Raw genomic sequence first — 19,392 nt, 5'->3', positions numbered from 1 at the left:
GGGGAGGAGACTGAGGGGAGGGAGACTGAGTGGGGGGGACAGAGAGGAGACACCGAGGGGAGGGAGACTGAGTCGAGGGGACTGAGGGGAGGAGACTGAGGGAAGGAGACTGCGGGGAGGAGACTGAGGGGAGGGAGGCTGAGTGGGGGGGACGGAGGGGAGACACCGAGGGGAGGGAGACTGAGTCGAGGGGACTGAGGGGCGGCGGCACCTGTACTTGCTGGGGAACATCTGCTCACAGTCCTTGCACTCGTGGGCTTGGCTGCTGCCACCGCCTAGGCCCTCAGGCTTGAGCTCCTCAGCCAGGCCCTCGTAGAGCGCGGCCCCCACCGAGCCACACGTGTACTTCTTGTGGCGCCGCAGGTCCAGCTTGGACGGGAAGAGCTCGTCACACTCGTCACAGCGGAACGTGGGCTCCTCTGCAGGAGAGAGAACCAGGCGGTGGTGAGCGAGCCGGAGACCCTGCCCAGGGCCCTTCGGGGGCTCTGGAGACCTGGCCCGCTCCCCACGGTGCCCCCGGGCCTGTGCCCAGGCTGGCCAGTCCTGCTCTGCCTTCTTCCAGCCTTCATCCGGGCGCCCAGGAGCCTGCGCTGGGAACCTCAGGGACCAGCCCTAGGCAGCACCAAAGGCCCCCGTCAGAGGGAGCCCCGCGCGGCACTCGGCCCTGCCTGTGCCCCGGGCAGCCGCCGTGGACTGAAGAAGGCCCCGAGCTCGGGAGTGGAGGAGGAAGCCAGGCCAAGTGCTTTGTTTATGAATCAGGAGAAAAACGATGACAGCGCTCCAGTGCATATAATAAATTATTGTCGTCAAGGTCAAACAAATTAAAAGGGGGGCAGCCATTATTAAGCTTATGAGGCAGCATCCTGACTGGTCTGCCAAGCCAAACAGTCGGCCGGGAGCTGTCATCCTGGTGGGGGGGCTCCGGTCCCCGCCTCCCTGCCCGCAGCAGCCTTCCACCTAAGATGGGAAGCCCCTCCCCACAGGACGCCTCTTCCCCCACAGCTCTGGAAAGAACGCTCATGCTGAGCTCTTTCCCAATGCACCGAAGGCTGCTGTGTATGCACCAGGGTGTGTGTGCATGGGTGCAGCTGTGTGTGCATGCAAATGTGACTATCTCAGCATAGCTGCATCCACATCCCTGCACCTCTGTGTGACCGTGTGTGCATGTTTACGTGCTCACACCCATGCTTGTGTGAGCCGGCATGTGTACTCATGTCGTGTGTGGGTGTGCCCGTGTTTTGGCATGCACCTACATGTGTGAATATTTGTGTGCATGGGTGGCTATGTTATGTGTGTTGTATGTATGTGTTTTATGTGCACAAATGTGCCTGTGAACGTGTATGTGAACATGCACATTGGGTGTTGACATACTTGTGTGTGTACGCCAATGGGTGAGTTCAGTCGTGCACGTGTGAATATGTGTGCATGTTTGTATATGAATGTGCATGTGCTAATGTGCATATTTGTGTGTGTGCATGTGGTGTGTGTGATGTGTGTGCATGTGATTGTGTGCATGTGATGTGTGTGTGCATGTGATGTGTGTGTGCATGTGATGTGTGTGTGCATGTGATGTGGGTGTGCATGTGATGTGTGTGTGCATGTGATGTGTTTGTGTGATGTGTGTATGGGATGTGTGTGTGTGTGCATGTGATGTGTGTGCGTGTGATGTGTGTGTGATGTGTGTGTGCATGTGATGTGGATGTGCATATGGTGTGTATGTGATGTGTGTGTGTGATGTGTGTATGGGATGTGTGTGCATGCATGTGATGAGTATGTGCATGTGATGTGTGTACATATGATGTGTGTGATGTGTGTATGGGATGTGTTTGTGCCTGTGATGTGTGGGTGTGATGTGTGTATACGTGTGATGTGTGTGAGTGTGATGTATATGTGTGATGTGTGTGTGCATGTGTGTGCTTGTGGGAGTGTTTGCACACACACAAGGACTGATGCAGGGCACAGTGCTGAGCAGAGTCTTCATGAACTTGGTCTGAATGTTGGCTCAAAGGCCTGAATGTGAGGATTGCTGAGGCAAGGAGGTGGGGGATGGGGGCAGATGGAAGAGGTCTGTCACTTCCTGTCCCCTCCCTGTGTCGGAGAGACCACCATGGTCATGGGTCTTTCTGAGTCCTAAGGGAAGGGTGGGCTGCTCTGCAGACTGGGCAGTGCAAGGTTACCAGAAGTGGCACCTCCTTGCTGACGGGAAGCTTCCCTGAGCCTAAGGGTGGAGACGCTGGTATTTAGCCTGGGCCACCCCAGCACCCCTGTGGGTCCTCAGAGCCTGCCTCCCTGAGCCTCAGGTGCCCAAGGTGGAGATTCCAGGGGTCACCAGACCCGAGAGGCCACAGCACGCACACCGGATGGCACCCCCTCACCCCGCAACTGAGGCACAGATGCCGGCTCGCAAGATGTGACTTTCGGTGCCATCTTTGGACAGAGGTAAGTATCTGGCTGAGGGGACGGGCTGCCTGGCTGAGAGGTGCCCTGGGATGTGTGCATTGGGGGTGACTGGGCCAGCACCGCTGCTGGTCATGATGCACCAGATGCTGCGGTTTCATTCCCAGCCAGCGTCCCGGCATCCTGGCCCCGATTGCTGACCTGAGCCTCAGGAAAGCACTGGTTTGGGGGAAACAAGATGAAGAAGGAAAAAAGCCGGGGGACGCCCAGAACCCGCAGTCACTTCCCGCAGGGCTGCGCTCCACACCGCAGCTCTGGCTTCCGGGGCGCGGAAGGCTCCGTCCCAAACCTCTCTGGGAAGGCCACCACCCGGAGCTTCCCAGACACTCACTGAACAAACCAAACCACCTAGGTGCTGCCAGGAGGGACCCTCAGACAGGATGCACACAGGGGGAGGAGGTGGCAGGGAATGCTCACCTTCGAAGTCTACAAAATGCCACCTTGAAATACGACTCAAGCCTGCAAATTCTTCAAAAAAGCCCACTGTTCGAATGACGTGGTGGCAAGGCTGGCACCTGGGGTCTAGTGGGAGCCCCATGGGGTAGGTCCTGTCTTAAGAACGTAAGAGAATCTGGGCACTGAAGCCTCGCCTCGGTCTGCGGGCACCCAGGTAAGTGCTACGGTATCCGTATGCCTGCTTCAGAACTGGCAAGCTGAGGCTGTGCAAGACTGAGTCACCTGTTCAAGGAAGAGGTGTGTGGGGGGGCTGCAGCCTGCCCGTGGTTTGGGGGCCGAGGAAGCAGGGCTGGCAGGGACCCAATTTCCCACTGAGGGTTTTGGGGAAAGCGAGGTGCGCCTGTGAGAGAGGGGGTGCTGGACGTCCCTCTCTTGGGCCTTCCCTTGTCTTTGGAAACTGGGATTTTCCCTGGGGAACACGGTCTGCAGATCTGGGCCCCAAGACTGTGGCAGCACACAGCAAGCCGCAGAGCTGGGAGCCGCCTGTGGGTGGATTCCAACTTCCCGGGCTGGAAGGAGGCTGAGATGGGGCCTCCGGCCAGCATCATGATCCAGTTAGAAATGCCAACTTGTATTTCACTCTTTCTGGACCCACTGAAGAACAATCGCAGAAGTTGAAATTTGAAAACAAAGACAAGAAGAAATGCCAGCCCCACCCCCTGGTATTACTGACCAACTTTTTTCCAGTTCTCATTTAGAATTTGGGACGAAAACAAAAATTTCGGTGGCAAATGAGAATTCAGTCTGATTCTCACTTTGACGGCCTTGGAGGGTGCCCTGGACGTGACGGGGCCAACTTCAGCGGCCGTCCCTGCCCTGCCGCTCCCTCTTCCCAGCGCTCCACGGAAGGAGCTGGGCCCCCATCGGAGGACAGAGCCGGGGACAGGACGCACCTGAGTCTGGCCCGCCCCTACCGAGTGGTGTGGACGGGTCTTCACCTGGGCGTCTCCCAGGCAGGTAAGGCTGGCCCTGAATACACCCCTGGGGCTCGCGGAGGGGTTCGGAATCGGGGGCAGAGTTGATGGCGTTTTCATTTTCTCAGCACAAGAAACTCTGTTTTAAAGAAATGCTGAAAGAACATGTCCTATCCTGATACTATTTCCCCTCTTCCTATCTCTGATCTCACGACCTGGCTGGCTCACACGCTCTGTGCCCCACGCACGGCCTCCTCTTGACCTCTTTTGGACAGAGGAGAAGCAAATCATTGTGAGGCTTTCTCAAAAGAAAAGCATATTGGAATGGAAGTGACTTTCTTCATTTTCCCCCAAGAGCAAAAAGTTCTCACAAAAGAGAATTCTTTCCTCTCCATTGTAATTGCAAAACTAAAACACAAAGTCGCATGTGTCTGAAAGTGGCTTCCCCGTGGCCTGAATCACTCGTGTGAAAATGGGCCGTGCATTCCTGACAGCTGTGGCTCTTCAGACGGAACGGGCCAGCCCAGGGACTGCAGGGTAGAGGCTCCGTTCTCCCAAAGCGGGCCGGCCCCCACGGGCCTCCTGTGTCTTTCTAGCTGCCTGAATGTGGTCTCCAGCCAAGCCCTCTTCTCCCAACAAAAGCACAAACCATAGTGAATGGAAATGAAAGTCTCTTCATTCTGCGGGGGTGTGTGGGGCTGGGGTACGGCATGAACCTGTCACCTACGTCAACTAAGCCAACGCCGTGGCGACCTCACGTCTTGTTTGCCACATCTGTGCCTTGCTTGCCTATCTGAAGCTCCATCGGCAGCTTTGATGGCAGAGCAGGAATGTAACAGAAAAATAAATCGGTGCCTAATGGCCCCGGAGAGCCGAGGGGTTCACAATTATGCCGCGTCTATGTACTAATCTACCCGACTTGAGGCTCAAAGGAGCTGGAGAGCCTCCTCCAAGTCCCTGCAGTGATAAGGGGCTGGCTGCGTGGAGCTGGGGCTGGGATAAAAGATTTTTTATGATAATTATCTTAGTGAGGAACATTTTTGCATTTTCTTTCTGTGCAATGCAGAGTTTAGCTGGTGGGGGAGGTGGCTACTGGGGAGGCATGCTCTTGACAGGAAAGAGCAGGAAAAGTCAAATATTTGATGTTGGGCCATTATGTGTGGACAGCAATTAGCCCACAAGTGTTGGATAGATTATTAGGAAAATGTAGACCCAGGCTTATTTAATATCAGGGCTGGACGGGCGTAGGGAGCAGAAATCAAGGTTTTTAAAAAACCTTTTGGAAGAAAGAAATTTCATTGTACTAATGAAATTCCATCGTCAAGCACTGTCCTAAGCCAAGGAGATTCTCTCGTGTTCTTGTGCACTAAGATTCATAGATCTTTTCAACAATTATTTTAAGGAAAATGAGACCTTCCCCTCGGCTACCCAGATCTCGGCAATTTATTTTTCTTTTCTCAACGGCCTAATTAAAACCAAACTTTAGAGGAGAGTACAGATAGAATCCGGCTCATAAAACTGTCCTTCTGTGGTCACTTCCTTCCGGACACTCCGGATGTGACGGTCACTGCACCAAACAAGGAGATCGGTGGTGGAAAGGGTAAATTAAGGCAGAGCTCTCCAGGTCTGGTCTCGAAGCCTTGCTGCTAATTCCAGCACCATTCTGTCACCGTGAAATCAGAGTGGCTCCTTAGAGAAAGGTGCAGTGAACGGCATTCATCATTAAACCTTGTGTGTTTGGAGGGGAGGTCAAAGAAGCCAGGAGGGAAACGCGGCCTCCCCCGGGGCTCCAGCACCAGGAGGGGTCACCCGCTCCGGAAACGGCCAGGAAGGAGCTCCTGTTCCTGTTCACTTGTGGGGTCTCACCCCAAACAAAGGCAGCGAGGCTGGAACCCTGGAGCCATCTGCTCGGAGGGACAGGCGCGGAGCTGTGGGGCCAGGGACCCGTCGGGGACGGACGCGGAGGCAGGAATGAGCCTGTTGCTGGGAACGCCTCGTCTGTGCGGGACTGGGATTTTCTCAGGCACCCTCTCAGCTGTACTTGGGTGTGAAGGAAGGTGAAAGGGAAACCCACTTGTCACATCTCTACTCGACAGAGAGGGGCCGGCAGATGGAGGGAAAAGGAAACTTGGAAGCTTCCCGCAGCCCTGTCGGCAGAGTGGGGCGACTCCATGCCACCGTGAGAGCAGCCTCAGACCCGGCATTCTCCCTCCTGCCGGACGAAGCCGCCGCGAACACTCACCTCTCTGGGACGTTCGCTGCAGATGCACATCGCTTTTCAAGATGTATATGCCATCATCCACACTCTTAAATGAAACTGAAACTTGCCACACCGCAGAGAGCTCTGGGGCAGCCAGAAACGCTTCCAAGCTGAAAACTGCCTTGGTGTTTGTTCGTTTGTTTAGTACAAACGGGGAAAGCAAAGGCTGCTGTTGCTAATAAGAGCAACAGCCAGAATAGAACATAGTTTTGAGAAATCACCTGGGACCCTAACACTGCAAAGCTATAATCCACCTGATACCAATTCGCCCCCTGCCCGAAGCCCTTCTTAAATTCTGGGTGCAGCTCCTCTGCCCCAGGGAAGAGGAACAAGAGAGCCTTTATTTAGGTCGAGCCTTTGTGGGGGTGGGCAATTTCTGCAAAAAACGGGGACAGCCAGCAGTTGGGGCCACCTGGCCCTCATTAGGTGGCATGAAGGGATGAGAGGCCATGGGTCCTCCCAGGCATCTGCTCCTCTTCTGGGTGGGCTGGGGGCTTCCAGGGACCGAGGCTGGGTTCGGGGAAGGGGTCTTACCGTCCAGGCTGGGCGGCACCGTGCCCATCGCGTAGACGCCTTCCTTCACGTGCACCAGCAGCTCCTCACCTGGCTCGATGTCCTTGATGACTTTATAGTAAATCTAGGAAGCAGAGACCAGAGGGCAGGGCTGAGTGTGGTTGATGGGTGTCTGGACAGCTCTCAGTGCACGCTCAGCCCTCACCCTGCGGACGCAGCTCGGCCTGCACTTGATTTTCCTCTAGTTGCCACCAAGGGGTCCCCTCTGGAACTTTAGAGTCTGCGCAGAAGGAAATGCATCTCCACTTTAATTTGCTTTATCCCGATATTGATATTGATAAAGAGGGTGGTAAACTGAACAGGTAGGGTTCATGTCCGAGTTCCCAGCTGGGGGCGTCCTGGGGGCGTCCTCGGGGCAGGGCAGAGCCCAGCTTCGACCAGGAGCCCACCTGGGTGGATTCTCAAGTTTCTTTTGTTCAATTTTGTGAATGTAAGCGAGATATCCTTTGCTGGTGGGGGTGGGGGGTGGGGGGGGGAGCTTGGGGTGTGGAGTGAATTCGGTTGTTTCTGAAAGTGGCCATGAGCTGAACCCTGGCCTGTGGGTCAGGACGTGGGGCTGCGGCTCTCCCGGGAGTGAGGAAGGCACGCGCCAGGATGGCTGGGTGGGCAGGACCGTGTGCCCGCTGTCGGCTTGGCACCTTTTGGTTGACCCCACAGGGGGAGTTGGGGATGGGGGACACCCTTGAGAATTTGGGGGGCTCAGGTAGACTCTGCAGCCTGGTCAAGCCCTGGGGGCTCCATTTGGAACTCTGCTCACTGAGCAGCGCTGCTGGGGCCGGTCACTGAGACTTGCCAGGGACCTCCTGAAAAGAGGAGATTGTCTTGGGGGTGTGGAAGGCGTGGCTGGGACGAAGAAAACTAGCAGTTCAGAAAGGGGAGGCTGGGCCGTCTGAGGCCTGGGTCAGGCAGCCAGCGCCAGGGACCCTGCGTCCGCGGTCTGGGAATGTGTGGCGGTAGGTGGGTTTCTCTCAGGGGCATCTCAGGAACACGCAGGTGTCTGAGACTCTCTTCTGATCACAGTAACTGGGGGGCTCCCAAGGGCCTGCAGGCCTGACTGGGGAGAGGCCCAAGGGAAATCCACCTGCCCCTCGGAGACCTGGGGCTGAGGCTTCTCCAGGAAAACAGGATGGGTCTAGACTCAGAAAGGGAAGCACTCCCAGGGGTGGAGGGGACATGGCCGTCCTTGTGGGGACTCTTCTGTCCCCACTGATCAGCCTATGTCAGGCCAGGCTCTCTAGCAGCTGGCCCTGGTTGGGGTTTGTGGCTGGACACGGCCGGGCACCCCAGAGACGGGGATGGGCATGGGTCCTGCATGCTCCTCCCCTGCCCCCCACACTTGCGGATTTCACTACATTCCGCCTGTCCCAGCTTAATCCAGAATGACACCAAGGAACTCTCAAAAGGACACACAGAAGCCACAGCGTGCCCGTAACACCCACTGGCTGTTACCCCCAAGGCACCCAGACAGGAGCTGCACGCCGGAGAACCCACAGGTGCAGTCTCACTCAGGAGTGTGGGAAGCTCTTATGACAGAGTCAGGTAAGGTGCTAAAATCGTGAGGAGACGCAGAAGTGGAGAGAGACTGCCCGTGCTAACTGCCCCAAGCAAACCCAGGGTCATTAGGGTGCCAGTGTTGTATCATCTTATACAAAAAAAATCCCAAGTGGCTGAATAGCTGTTTCCTTTCTAAAAAGAAACTGGAGCCGCTGCATTTGAAAATCGGACCCTAAGTGGGCGATGGGAAGTGCCAGCCGGGGTGACCCTCTGAGAGGTGCCATGGGTGGCATCATAGCAAAGGCAGGCCGCTGCCACCTGCACCCACCAGTGCAGGCAGCAAGGGCTGCTGAGTTAGTGCCCGGCCTGCTGACGCCCCTGGGACAGGTGGCCTGGCCTGGACCCTGGGTGGGAGAGAGGATGGTCAGCGGTGGAGGCTTCTCGAGGGTTCCCGTAGGAGGGCAGTGTGGACCCTGGCCGCCAGCCCCTTGGCTCCACTCCAGGCCGAGCTCCCACCCCCCAGCATCGAGGGTCACGACGTGAGACCTGGGGCATCCTCCTGCCATCCCGCTGCTCGGCTCTGCTCCAGTGGGGCACAGAGGGCTGGTGGGTGGGCGGGGGCTGGGAGGGGCCCTTCTGGATCCTCCACCTGGCCCCTCGGAGAGCTTCTGGGCCTCCAGGGACCCGCACTCGCACCCCATCCCTTCTCTGAAGGCCACAGGCTCTCCCGGGACACCAACCTAACTCCAGTGGTGAAGGCCACCCCAACTCCCTTCTCCTCTACACCCCATCCCCCCAGGGCAGCCAGATCTCCTGGGATGCCCCCACCCCCACCCAAGGTTGCTGGTTCTCCAGGGATTCCCCACCCTAGTTCCAAGGATGTCAGGCCTTCCTCCTCCACCTCCTCCCCCAATCTGAGGGTCCCTGAGCCCCCTGGCCTCCCACCCTGGCTCCTGGGCACCAGACCTGCCAGGGGACCTCCCCTCCAGCTTGGACATGGCCCTGGAGCTGCCGCAGCTGGAGGGTCTAGTGTGCTGGGCCGCAGGCGCCCCCTCCCTGGCCCGGGACCCACAGGAGGAGGGTGCCTGGCCGGGCTCGTGCCAGGACACAGGGTGAGGCCTGCGCCTCGGCCAGGGGACTTTGAGCCGCAGTTGGAATTAATCACTATTAGTGTTGGTCTTGGGGCCCGAGGCTGGGTGGGTGGGGGCAGGTGGGGGCGGGTGGGGGTCCACGACCTGACTCCACCTGGCTGTGGGTCAGAGGTGAGCAGGAATCCGGGCGAACTTTTCCAGACTCGCAGGCCCGCCCTTGCCAGCGGCTCAGAGGTGAACACAAAAGCCGGCTGCGTTTTTATAGCCGGTCCCCGGTGCCACAAAGGCCTTATCAGCCAGACGTGCCGAGAACGCTGCTATTCCCGGTCAGCGGGGTCAGGCGGCTTCCCGGGACAAAGGCAGTGGCAGTGGGAACCGGGCGGGGGTCTGCGGACCCAGCCTGGGCCGCTCCTGGCCGAGGGCGTCACACATGGTGCATTTACTGTGGTGCGGGCCCTTCCTGCAGGGCCTGTCATAAATTACGGCTGCAGCTCCCTAAACATTCCTGCGGCTGCTCCTAATCCGCCTTTCCTCGTGCGACCCACCCGCGGTGGGTCCCGCTGAGGCCATGCTAAGTCAGCTTGGTGGGTGAAGTTTGTTCAAGCAAAAAGAAAGCCTGCAGCTTCTGATAGCCTTTAGCCCCCTGCGGAGGCCTCCGGGAGGGCGCCTGGCCCGGGAAAGGAAGAAGAACAGTGTATTTGCTTAAGCGCCGGGCTGTGAGCATCCGTGCCTTTTTATAAACACTTGCGTCCGCGGCGCTGCTGCAGCAGTGCCTGCGTCCCTGGGTTGTGCTGCACGGGCGAGGCTGGGATTTTCTCTCTGGTTTAAGAATCCGAGAGGGCGGGGAACCCTCTTCACAGCAGCTGAGTTTACTAGCGCCAATAAATGTCTGCTCTAAACGGCTTTAAAAAATAATGATGGCAAACAGACTTGATCTGAAGTGAAGTCCTGGTTTCAACACTTGAGGTTCTTTGTGACAGCAATGGCTTCACTGAGCGTGGGCGAGCAACACGGAACGAGGGTCCGCGGGACGGGAGCTGGAGCCAGTGTGACCCTGCCCGTTTTCTCTGTCTTTTATCACCTTCCAGACACAAAGAGGCGGCTTCTGGTAGGTAAATGGAGTTCTGGAAAAAATAAATGGCCACGTTCTCAACAGAAGGCGGAGAAATTGCCGCAGAGAAGCCTGGAGCCAGCCCAGGCCACGTTCATTGAGACGGAGCCTTTTATGAAAATTAATATCGTTGCTCCCAACAGTATTCTTTACGACACGGGCATCACGTGCGTGTGCGGCGGCTGCCAGCTTCGGGATGCCTTCTCCCTACGAGTCTTAAGTGCATTTTTAAAAATATCAAATCAACTCACAAGAAAAGAGATGACTTTCGAGTATGAAGCCCTGAGTGCTACGGTTTTCATTCCCACTTAATCGTAGAATTTAACACTATAAATAGACGAAAAACTCCATGCAAATTCCACCAGGTGGGACCCCTGGACTCCAGACTAAAAGGCAGTGGCTGAATCCCAGCGGCGGCCGTTCCTTTTCTCTCCTTCCTGAATCACTGATTTTTTTCCATCAATCGGACTTTTGGGCATTCTTGCCTCTCTTTTTTGACCAGAAACTTTAAAGGGATGCTGGAATAAGATCAGTGAACTATCCTTCCATGTGCTTATCATAAAAAGCTTAATGGCTCACACTCCGGATTTCAGAATTTAACTGTGCCTGGGTTGGTGAAGGCTTTGGGGTGCTGCGTGAGAGGCTCTTCTCACAAACGACGAGAAAGCAGCCAGTGGAATTTGAATTCTTCTAAAATCGTTTCCAAAAAGCAAATTCCCCTGGTGGCCCCGTCTGCTTCTCACCTGTCCTTGGGAGAGAGGGTTGTCCCCGGCATTTGTGTTTTAGCTCTGGGGATCCCACCCCCCCCAGGTGGCTGGGTCTCTGCTGACTCCTGGCTTCATTTTAACTCCTTGCTGTCCCCACGCGCTGTGAGTGTGGGAAAGCACTGTGATTCCCCTGAGCCGCGAGGCTGGTCCAGGAGCTGAGAACGTAGTGATGAAGAAATAACCCTAGTCGATGCCCTATGTGCCAGCAGGGGCAGCGCCGGGGTTTGGGCAGAGGCCTCCTTCTCTGTCCTGTGTGCATGCCTGTGTCCGGGAGCCTGCCTCGGGCCGGCTTCGCTTCCTGGCTTCCTCTGTGTTGAGCAGAGCGAGGGGACCACAGCCAGGCTCTGGGACTCGCAGACAGTCCGTCCTCTGGCCGGACGAGGAAAAGGCCACCGGAGTCCCGGGCTTGGCCACATTCTTCTCCCGCGTGTGGCTGAAACATTTTCAGACCCCGACATGAAATAAAACTCTGTGTACACTTATCCGTTTCTTAGTTGTGTGGTTTGGATGTGGATTATAAAAACACAAATGATGGGTCTGCAGTTAAATTACTTTGATCATTTTTAAACAGCATCTTCTAGTAAAGGGAACCTGTGATGAGCAGGACCGGAATATACAAGTCCCGACAGGTGGTTTGCGTGGGGGTTCAGGTGGCACAGCTGAATTTCAACCTTGTTCTCCACCAACAAGAGGATTGGTTTGTTCCAAAAGGGGCCTTGTAAAATGGGAATCAAAGCAACTTGCATATGATTTGGAAGTCTTTTGTGAGCTGGTTATGAAATGCCGAAAGGAGCCCCCTGCCCTCCTTCCCATTTCAAGGGGGGAAGTGTGTCTGAGGGTTGGAGGCTCCTGCGTGCCCTGACCAAATTAACAAAAATTGATTTTTAATTTAAAAAATTGTGAGGATGGCCAAGGGTGATTTCTCACACCTGTATCCCAGCACTTCTGGAGGCTGAGGCTGGCGGATCACCTGAGGTTAGGAGTTCAAAATCAGCCTGACAAACATCACTCCGTCTCTACTAAAAAATTCAAAATTAGCCAAGTGTGGTGGAGGGCGCCTCTAATCCCAGCTACTTGAGAGGCTGAGGTAGGAGAATCGCTTGAGCCCAGAGGCAGAAGTTGGAATGAGCTGAGATCGTGCCATTGCACTCCAGCCTGGGCAACAAGAGCGAAACTCTGTATTAAAAAAAACCAAACAAACAAACTGTGAGAGTCAAAAGCAAAGAGAGCACGGACAGTCTAGGGTGCGGCCAGAACAAGGCGATGGCTGTCGGGTGCCCTGTGTTTAGAACCCCGCCCCTGACAGGGCACAGGCCCGGACGGAAACGCAGGACCCGGGTTGGAGCCCAGGACAGCAAAGCGAAAGAAAAATGCCCCCCGCCAACCTGGGAGGCTCCAGCTTCTCAGGAACAGCCAGCGCGGACTCTCGTCCACCCACGGTGCTGCCCGGCCACCGGCGGGCACTCTGCCTGCGCGGACGGAACATGCTCTGCGGAGGGTCTCTGTAGCTCCGCCGTGGGCACTGGGGCCCCTGCTCTGTCCCTGAAAGGCCCTGGGGTTTCAGGGTTTGCCTGATGTCCAGGCAGCCCCTGGGCGCTGCGCAGATCGGGGCTGCTTTTCTCAAGCCGGGGTATTGCAGGTTGCTGGAGAGTCCCACGGCCGTTTCGAGGCACGCTGGAGGCCTGAACCCGAGTCCTGCTCCCCAGCGTTCGTGTTTGCCCTCAGCCCTGTGCTCCAACTCCCTCAGCCCCGTCCCCCGCCGCCCTCAGACCCGTCCCCCCCCGCCCTCAGCCCCGCTAGCCAGTTGACATCCCACCACCAACATTCTTGCCCTATTGAGGCAACGTGAGAAAAAAACTCCAGAAACCAAAAGCTCCGTACTGCCATTGTCCTCTCCGGCCTCCCGGCCTCCCGTGGGCACTTCATCACCAAGCTCAGGTTTTCTTTCTTGATGTTAAAACAAATTCAGGAACTGCCCCGTCTGTGTCTTCTGAAACATTTCAAACTAACTCATTTGTTCATAATTACAGGAAAAAGCACCACCCAGGGGTGATCTGAGTGTCCTGAATTTTCCAAAAACGAAAGCAGGAGCAGAGGGTGGTGGAGGGGAGGCTGCACCCCAGAGTGCTCGGAGGTTCCGAGGGCCTCGTGTGCCTCCCTTCACGCTCAGACGTGGCAGGCCCCTCGACGACTGCTGCCTTACCTCCCTGGCAATCGACTGCCCTGAAAGTCCCAGGGGAGGGCACAGCGCCTGCTGTGTGCAGGGACACTTTGCTCCCAGGAGAAAGCCTGTGCGGCCTCAGGAGCATCAGGACGCTCCGCCTGGGAAGTGGCCAGCGTGCCCTTGGCCGTGGTCTGAGGCCTCTTTGTGCAACTGGAAAACCATAAGTCACCTTTTCGGCAAGAGGGCCAGGCCCAGGAGCAAATTCATGGCCCAATGTGGCCTCTGCCCCTGCGGGGCTCCCCCATGAGCCATGAGGAGGGCTGGGAGGGGCCTGAGAGGAGCAAGGGCCGGGATGAGCCCGGTCACCTCTCAAGAGGTCCCCCAGTGCCAGGAGGGGAATCTCGATGCTAGATGAGAACGTGGAGGTTCTCATCTAGCCCCGCAGCCCCATGCCATGGGGGCGACTCTTGTCTGTGGCGAGGACGGTCCAGCTCCCACAGGGCCTGGGATGGGGAGGGGCAGGACGCCGTGCCCGCCCTGCCCAGGAAGGAGGCTGTTGGGGCCTCCACGCCTCCCTCAGCTCAGCCCGTCCTGCTTCTAAATGAGGTGCTGGGAGGTGGCAGGGCGGCAGGAAGCCTCCGGGAAGGTGCTGGCTGCTGATCCTTTCCAAGCCCTGGGCCTACCTGCTCTCAAGCCCCTGTCCGCTGCCTCTCGCAGTGCTGCAGAGGAGCACTTGGCCTGCCCTCTTCTGCACAGGGCGGGTCTCTTGGGGCATGTCAGGGGATGCTGGGGACAGGGGCCTGTGATCTGAGCAGGCTTCTGAGCAGCCAGAATGGGTCCTGGCCAGACAGTCAGAACCGGGCCTGTGGATGCTGTGTCACCCAGCTCAGTGGGCACCCCGGAGTGCCCCAAGGCATAAGCTAGAGCCCCAGCCCACTGCACAGAACCACGAGAGACGTGGGGGTAGCGTCCGCCCCCAGACCCCGTCTGACTGCACGGCACCCCGCATCCAGCAAAGGCCAGGAGGAGCCTGGGATGGGCCGAGGGAGATATGTGAGTCCCCAGCCTCCGAAGTGCCCCTGAAGTGTGGGTCTCACCCCAAGGACACAGGCCCGCCCTGGAGGCCCCAGAGTCTGCTCACGTCCTGGCTGCTGTTGGCAGGAGACTTGCGGGAAAGCCGCAGCCTGGGTCCCCGTCTGGATATTGATGGACATGAGTTTTCAGTTCACAGTAGCCTCTCTCCTCTGCCCGGAAGGAGGGCTCATCTCTTCTGGGGAGCTGCGGCTTCCAGAACTTTCTCTTTAGGATGTTTAGACCCTCTTCTGCCCCGGTCTCCTTGGGCTAAGATCACGTCTTGAACTTCAAAATGACGGTCCTGCATTCCTGACTGAAGGACTTTCCTTGCTGAAAACCATTTGGCAAACTCGACATTGTTCAGATATGGCTCCTTCCCTTCTGTGTCTGAGCTGTATTAGAGGTAGGGTGTGTGTGCAGCTTGCAAGAGAGAGACGGCGGGGGGGGGGGGGCACGCGCGAGAGAGACAGGGGAAGGGAGGAAGATTGTTCACTCGTGTGTCTGTAAGTGCTGGGAAATCCCGGTGGAACCCTTGGGATGGTGGGAGTCTGAGAAAGGGCATTAACATCATGTAACATTTCCTCCTCAAAGAGAAGCTTTTCAAAAAATCTTGGTTTTATTAATATTTCAGGGCAGTTTTTATTTTAGCTCCACACAGCGTCAAATAGGTTGCTTTGCGGGAAGCCACGTTCCTCTGGTCAAGGCCGGGGAATGGACACGCTTTCTGCCGAGGCCGCGAGGCTGTCCAGCGAGGGACGGAGCATTTACAAACGATTATTGACAAAGCGTTATAGAAAAACCAGACTGCGGATTGAAATCCACTATATCCCTTCCAAAAAGACATCGATAAAAGTCGTCTCACATGAGAGTCTACAGGTTTCTGGGAGAAGTTTTTCACATTTTTAGTGTTTAAACCTTATTACTCATCAAAGGAAAATACATCCAACACAATGTTCATTTTCCTTTGATAACTGAAATTCACCGTTGAGATTTCAGGATGAGAAGCTGCCAACTCAGCCCCTCGCTCCCCGCGCCTGGGCGGCGGGTCTCCCCCCTGCCTCTGGCCTCTGGCCGGCTCCTGCTTTCCCGGGCATTTCCCAGCATTCCAGCCACGTGGCTGACCCAACTCAGAGGTGCACCTTTGCGGGGACATGGACAGGAATGTCGGTTGCACTGTGACACCCGATGTCACCTGCTGCGGTGCATACGAGGGGTGTTCTCAGGAGCAGAGGGTCTCACGGGAGGGCTGAGGGGTTGGAGGTGCCTGAGTGGGGGAACACCTCTCTGTTTTCGGCCATGTCAGTGCTGCATTTGCTTAAATATGCATTTCAAGTTCCCTCTGGGTTTGCTGCTTTGATTCAGCCTGTGGACCTAAAACAGGGAGAATGAATCCCTTGAGGCGGAGGGGGAGAGAGACCTCCATCAGGTCGGAAGGTGCCCGAAGGAGTTCATTGCCTGTGGTTTGGGTAATGGAGCCCAGTGTGCTTCTGACTCCAGGACGGAGCTTTGGAAGGAGATAATGGCGGGGTAGAGGGAGGGAACGGAGCGCGGCTCAGGATCATTCTTCGGTCCTGGCAGGAGGGATTTCTGCCCCCTGGTCCTGGCTATGGAAAAACGGATTTGGACCTCATGTGTAGCTAAAAGAAAGCTTCCCTGAAATATTAACAATAAAATGAGTTTTTTTTTTTTTTTTTTTTTTTTTTTTTTTTTTTTTTTTTTTTTTTTTTTTTTTTTTTTTTTTTTTTTACAGACAGGCTTCTCTTTGAGAAGATTATACATCTGTTTGTTTTTAAAAAAGCTAGATGCATAAAGATACCCACTTTGCTGCTTAAGTTTAGTTCAAATGTTCTAAAGAACATTTATTTCCTAAATAAAAAGATCTGGGTCCTCTGTGACTGTCGTATGCATCTCACAAAAGCTCAGCCTCGGCTCAGCCCCTCTCTGACCCGGCCCCTCGGCTCCCGCACAGATCACCAAGGACACACACTCTCTGCAAATCTGAGCCCCAGAAGGGGACGGGCAGACCGTCCTCCTCTGAGCCTCAAGCCTAATTCTCCTTCACTCCAACTTCACTTTCATCTGGAAGAAGGAAAATTTTTTTTTAAGTTCTGTTCTTATGGTTGTGATTATTCTTTTGCTTCATCTCTGTATTTTTTTTTTCTTGCAATCAGAAAAAGTTATTTCAGACATTTTGGGTTCTAACTGAAGGCCATCGAAGTCCTAGAAACAGAGCAGATTCCTGTCCCGATCTGAACGAGCTTGTCCAGCGGAGCAACTGCGTGGCAGAGACAGCTCCACAGCCAAGGGGACAGCAAACGAGGCCCTGGCAGCCGGCCGGGGCCTGCGGGACCTCCCTGGAGTTTGCTGTCTGCATTTCTTAATGCAAAATTGCTTCTCTAAAGCCAAGAGCTTTGAGCCACTTTTAACGGTTTGTCCAGGCTAGGCGGCAATGTGTCACTATGTGGTCTTCATGCACAGTTTTTACAGCCATCGGATCCTTTTTTTTTTTTTTTTCGCTAATGAAATCTCATGTACAACCCCAAGATATTATAGGAAAAAACAGGCTGCGGTGACAGAGGGAGCCAGGGACCCCAGGCACCCCGAGGAACACACTGTGTTGAGAATGCAGGGTGGGAGTGCCACCTGGGGGGTCTGGCCCCAGAGGGAGAAGGGTCTCCAGGGGCCACTCGGAAACTTGAAATCGAGAAATCCACAAAGCAACAACCAGCACTGGGGACACAGGGCCTTCTGGAGTGGAAAGAGACCCCGTATCTTCTTCCCGATCAGCCTGTGGGTCCAGACGCCTGTTCTGGTGGCGGTGTGGACGAGCTGTTGGGCTCAAGGATCCAGGGAGCTTGGGGGGTCCTGAGCCCTGGGGAGGTGGGGACAGAGGGGAAGGCATCTCTCGGCCCTAGTTCGCTGCACAGGGACTGTACCGAAAAGGCCAACGCCTTGAGCAGGCTGGTCAGGCTGCGACAGAGGTCCCGGTGTCTCTAGGAGGCCCCTGAGTGGCTGCCCCATTGGCTGGTGCTGACTCTTCGGAGAATTTGGTTAAACAGAGCCATTTAGATGGATTCTTGCAGTGACAGTTCCTGCTCTGTGCTTCTGTCGTGTCCCACGGGCAGCGCCATTTGCAGGATGTGTGAACCCTGGGGTCCGGGTCCTCCCTGCTTCATTGCTCTTCTCCACCCGAACCACCATCCTCAGGTTCAGGAGCTGCTGGCCTCGGGCAGGGGCCTGAGCAAGACTCCGATGGAGCCCTCCTGGGGTGTCAGGTCCCCAGAAGTCCGTGCTGGCTGAGCACCAAACAGCCACCCAACTGCAGGCCAGGGCTTGGCAGATGTCTCCAAAGAGGCTCAGACAACCCTCACCTCGGCACCTCCGCCAATCTCAGTGCCACGTCCGCAGGGACAATTCCACAGACAGGAGCCCCGTCACGAGCCCGGACCTACCTGCTCACTGATCTGGCACATGGTGAGGTTCTGGTCATCGCAGGAGCATGCCACGCGGATGTACTTGAGCCAGCTGCCAGCCCCCGCTGGACCTGCCTCCACGCAGAACCGCTCACTGCCCAGGTCTTCGGAGCTCTGCTGGGAGGAAAGCGAAGCAGGGGTCAGAGGTGGCCCGTGTGCTGCAGGCTGCACACCGCCTCTGCCCGCCCGGAAACCCGGCTGCCTGGGCTCGAGTAGGAAGGCAAGTCTGCCACCAGACCTGAGCCCACCCTCTGGGCATCAGGGGATCCTGGCCCCCCCAGCCTGCCCATCCGTGCCCGGGAGTCTCCAGGAGCCCAGCACAAAGGCACAGATGGCCTTTTCTTTTCTCACCGAGTAGATCACTGCCCTGGCCCAGCGATAAAATGAACCTCCAGAGTTGCTCCCCCACCCCCGCAGCAAAGCTGTCCTGCGTGTGAGAAGGCAGAGGCAGCTGTGTCTGGGAGTGGAGGCCTCTGCGAAGGCCCTGGGGCGCTGGGCTAGAGAGACGCGTGCCTGAAGGGGAAGGTGCTGCTGGGTGTGCCCGTGCGTGTGTGTGGTGCTCAGGGCAGCCTGCACACACTCTGAGAGTAAGAACAGCATCTGGTTTCCGTAAAGCTGGGGAGTTTCAGTTTGACACCCAGCAGCGTGCAGGCGCCCAGCTGTTCTCACCACGCCCGCAAAGTCACACGTGCACTGAATTGGCTTTACTTTGTTGTCACTGAACAGGCAGAGCGGCAACCCTAGGGCTTGCTTTTTCATTTGCTGCTACCCCTACTCCTCTGAGGACCACTGATGAGGAGACCTGACCTGATGTCCGCTGTGGAGAGAGGGCGTCCTCTTGACCAGCCTGACCATGGGTGGCGGCTGCAGGACCCCTGGCCTCCCCTGCTCTGGCCAGTGGCAACCCTGGGTTTGGAATCCAAACCAGCAGCATCTTGAGCAAGCTTTCCGGGCAGCCCAGCCCAGACAGGGCAGGAGGGAGGGCAGGGGACAGGGGCTGGGGCCACACCACACTCAGGTCCTGAAAGTAGAAAGGCTGTGTTTGTGTGGGCAGGTGCGCCCTTGAGCAGGTGTGTCTGGGTGGGCTGCTGTGTCCTTGGGTGGGTGCGTCCTGCTGGGCAGGTGGGTCAGGGTAGGCATATGTGTCTTGGGAGGCAGGTATGTCCTTGAGCAGGTGTGTCCTGGTGGGCAGGTGTGTCTTTGGACAGGTATGTCCTGGTGGGCAGGTGTGTCCTGGTGGACAGGTGTGTCTTTGGGCAGGTGTGTCCTGGTGGGCAGGTGTGTCCTGGTGGGCAGGTGTGTCCTGGTGGGCAAGTGTGTCCTGGTGGGCAGGTGTGTCCTTTTGCAGGTGTGTCCTGGTGGGCAGGTGTGTCCTGGTGGGCAAGTGTGTCCTGGTGGGCAGGTGTGTCTTTGGGCAGGTGTGTCCTTGGACAGGTGTGTCCTGGTGCGCAGGTGTGTCCTTTGGCAGGTGTGTCCTGGTGGGCAGGTGTGTTTTTGGGCAGTTATGTCCTGGTAGGCAGGTGTGTCTTTGGGCAGATGTGTCCTGGTGGGTAGGTGT

At 56.5% G+C, this 19,392-nt stretch overlaps 1 protein-coding gene across 3 annotated transcripts in view; it reads right to left on the bottom strand.

The window, feature by feature from the left end:
- Nucleotides 1-19,392, bottom strand: part of PRDM16 (PR/SET domain 16) — a 354,638-nt gene that overhangs the window by 33,141 nt on the left and 302,105 nt on the right. For all 3 annotated transcript variants that reach the window (XM_037743522.1, XM_037743524.1, XM_037743525.1), the window contains exons 4-6: nucleotides 17,814-17,948; nucleotides 6,622-6,724; nucleotides 212-419 (exon numbers count right to left, since the gene is read on the bottom strand). In XM_037743522.1, the coding sequence (XP_037599450.1) occupies nucleotides 212-419; nucleotides 6,622-6,724; nucleotides 17,814-17,948 (446 nt within the window). The remainder of the gene's footprint in view (nucleotides 1-211; nucleotides 420-6,621; nucleotides 6,725-17,813; nucleotides 17,949-19,392) is intronic.

Source organism: Cebus imitator, unplaced genomic scaffold (genome assembly GCF_001604975.1).
Source record: "Cebus imitator isolate Cc_AM_T3 unplaced genomic scaffold, Cebus_imitator-1.0 Scaffold145, whole genome shotgun sequence".
Classification (NCBI taxonomy): domain Eukaryota; kingdom Metazoa; phylum Chordata; class Mammalia; order Primates; family Cebidae; genus Cebus; species Cebus imitator.
Note: the sequence above shows the minus strand (reverse complement) of the source record. Positions and strands in the feature narration are given on the sequence as shown.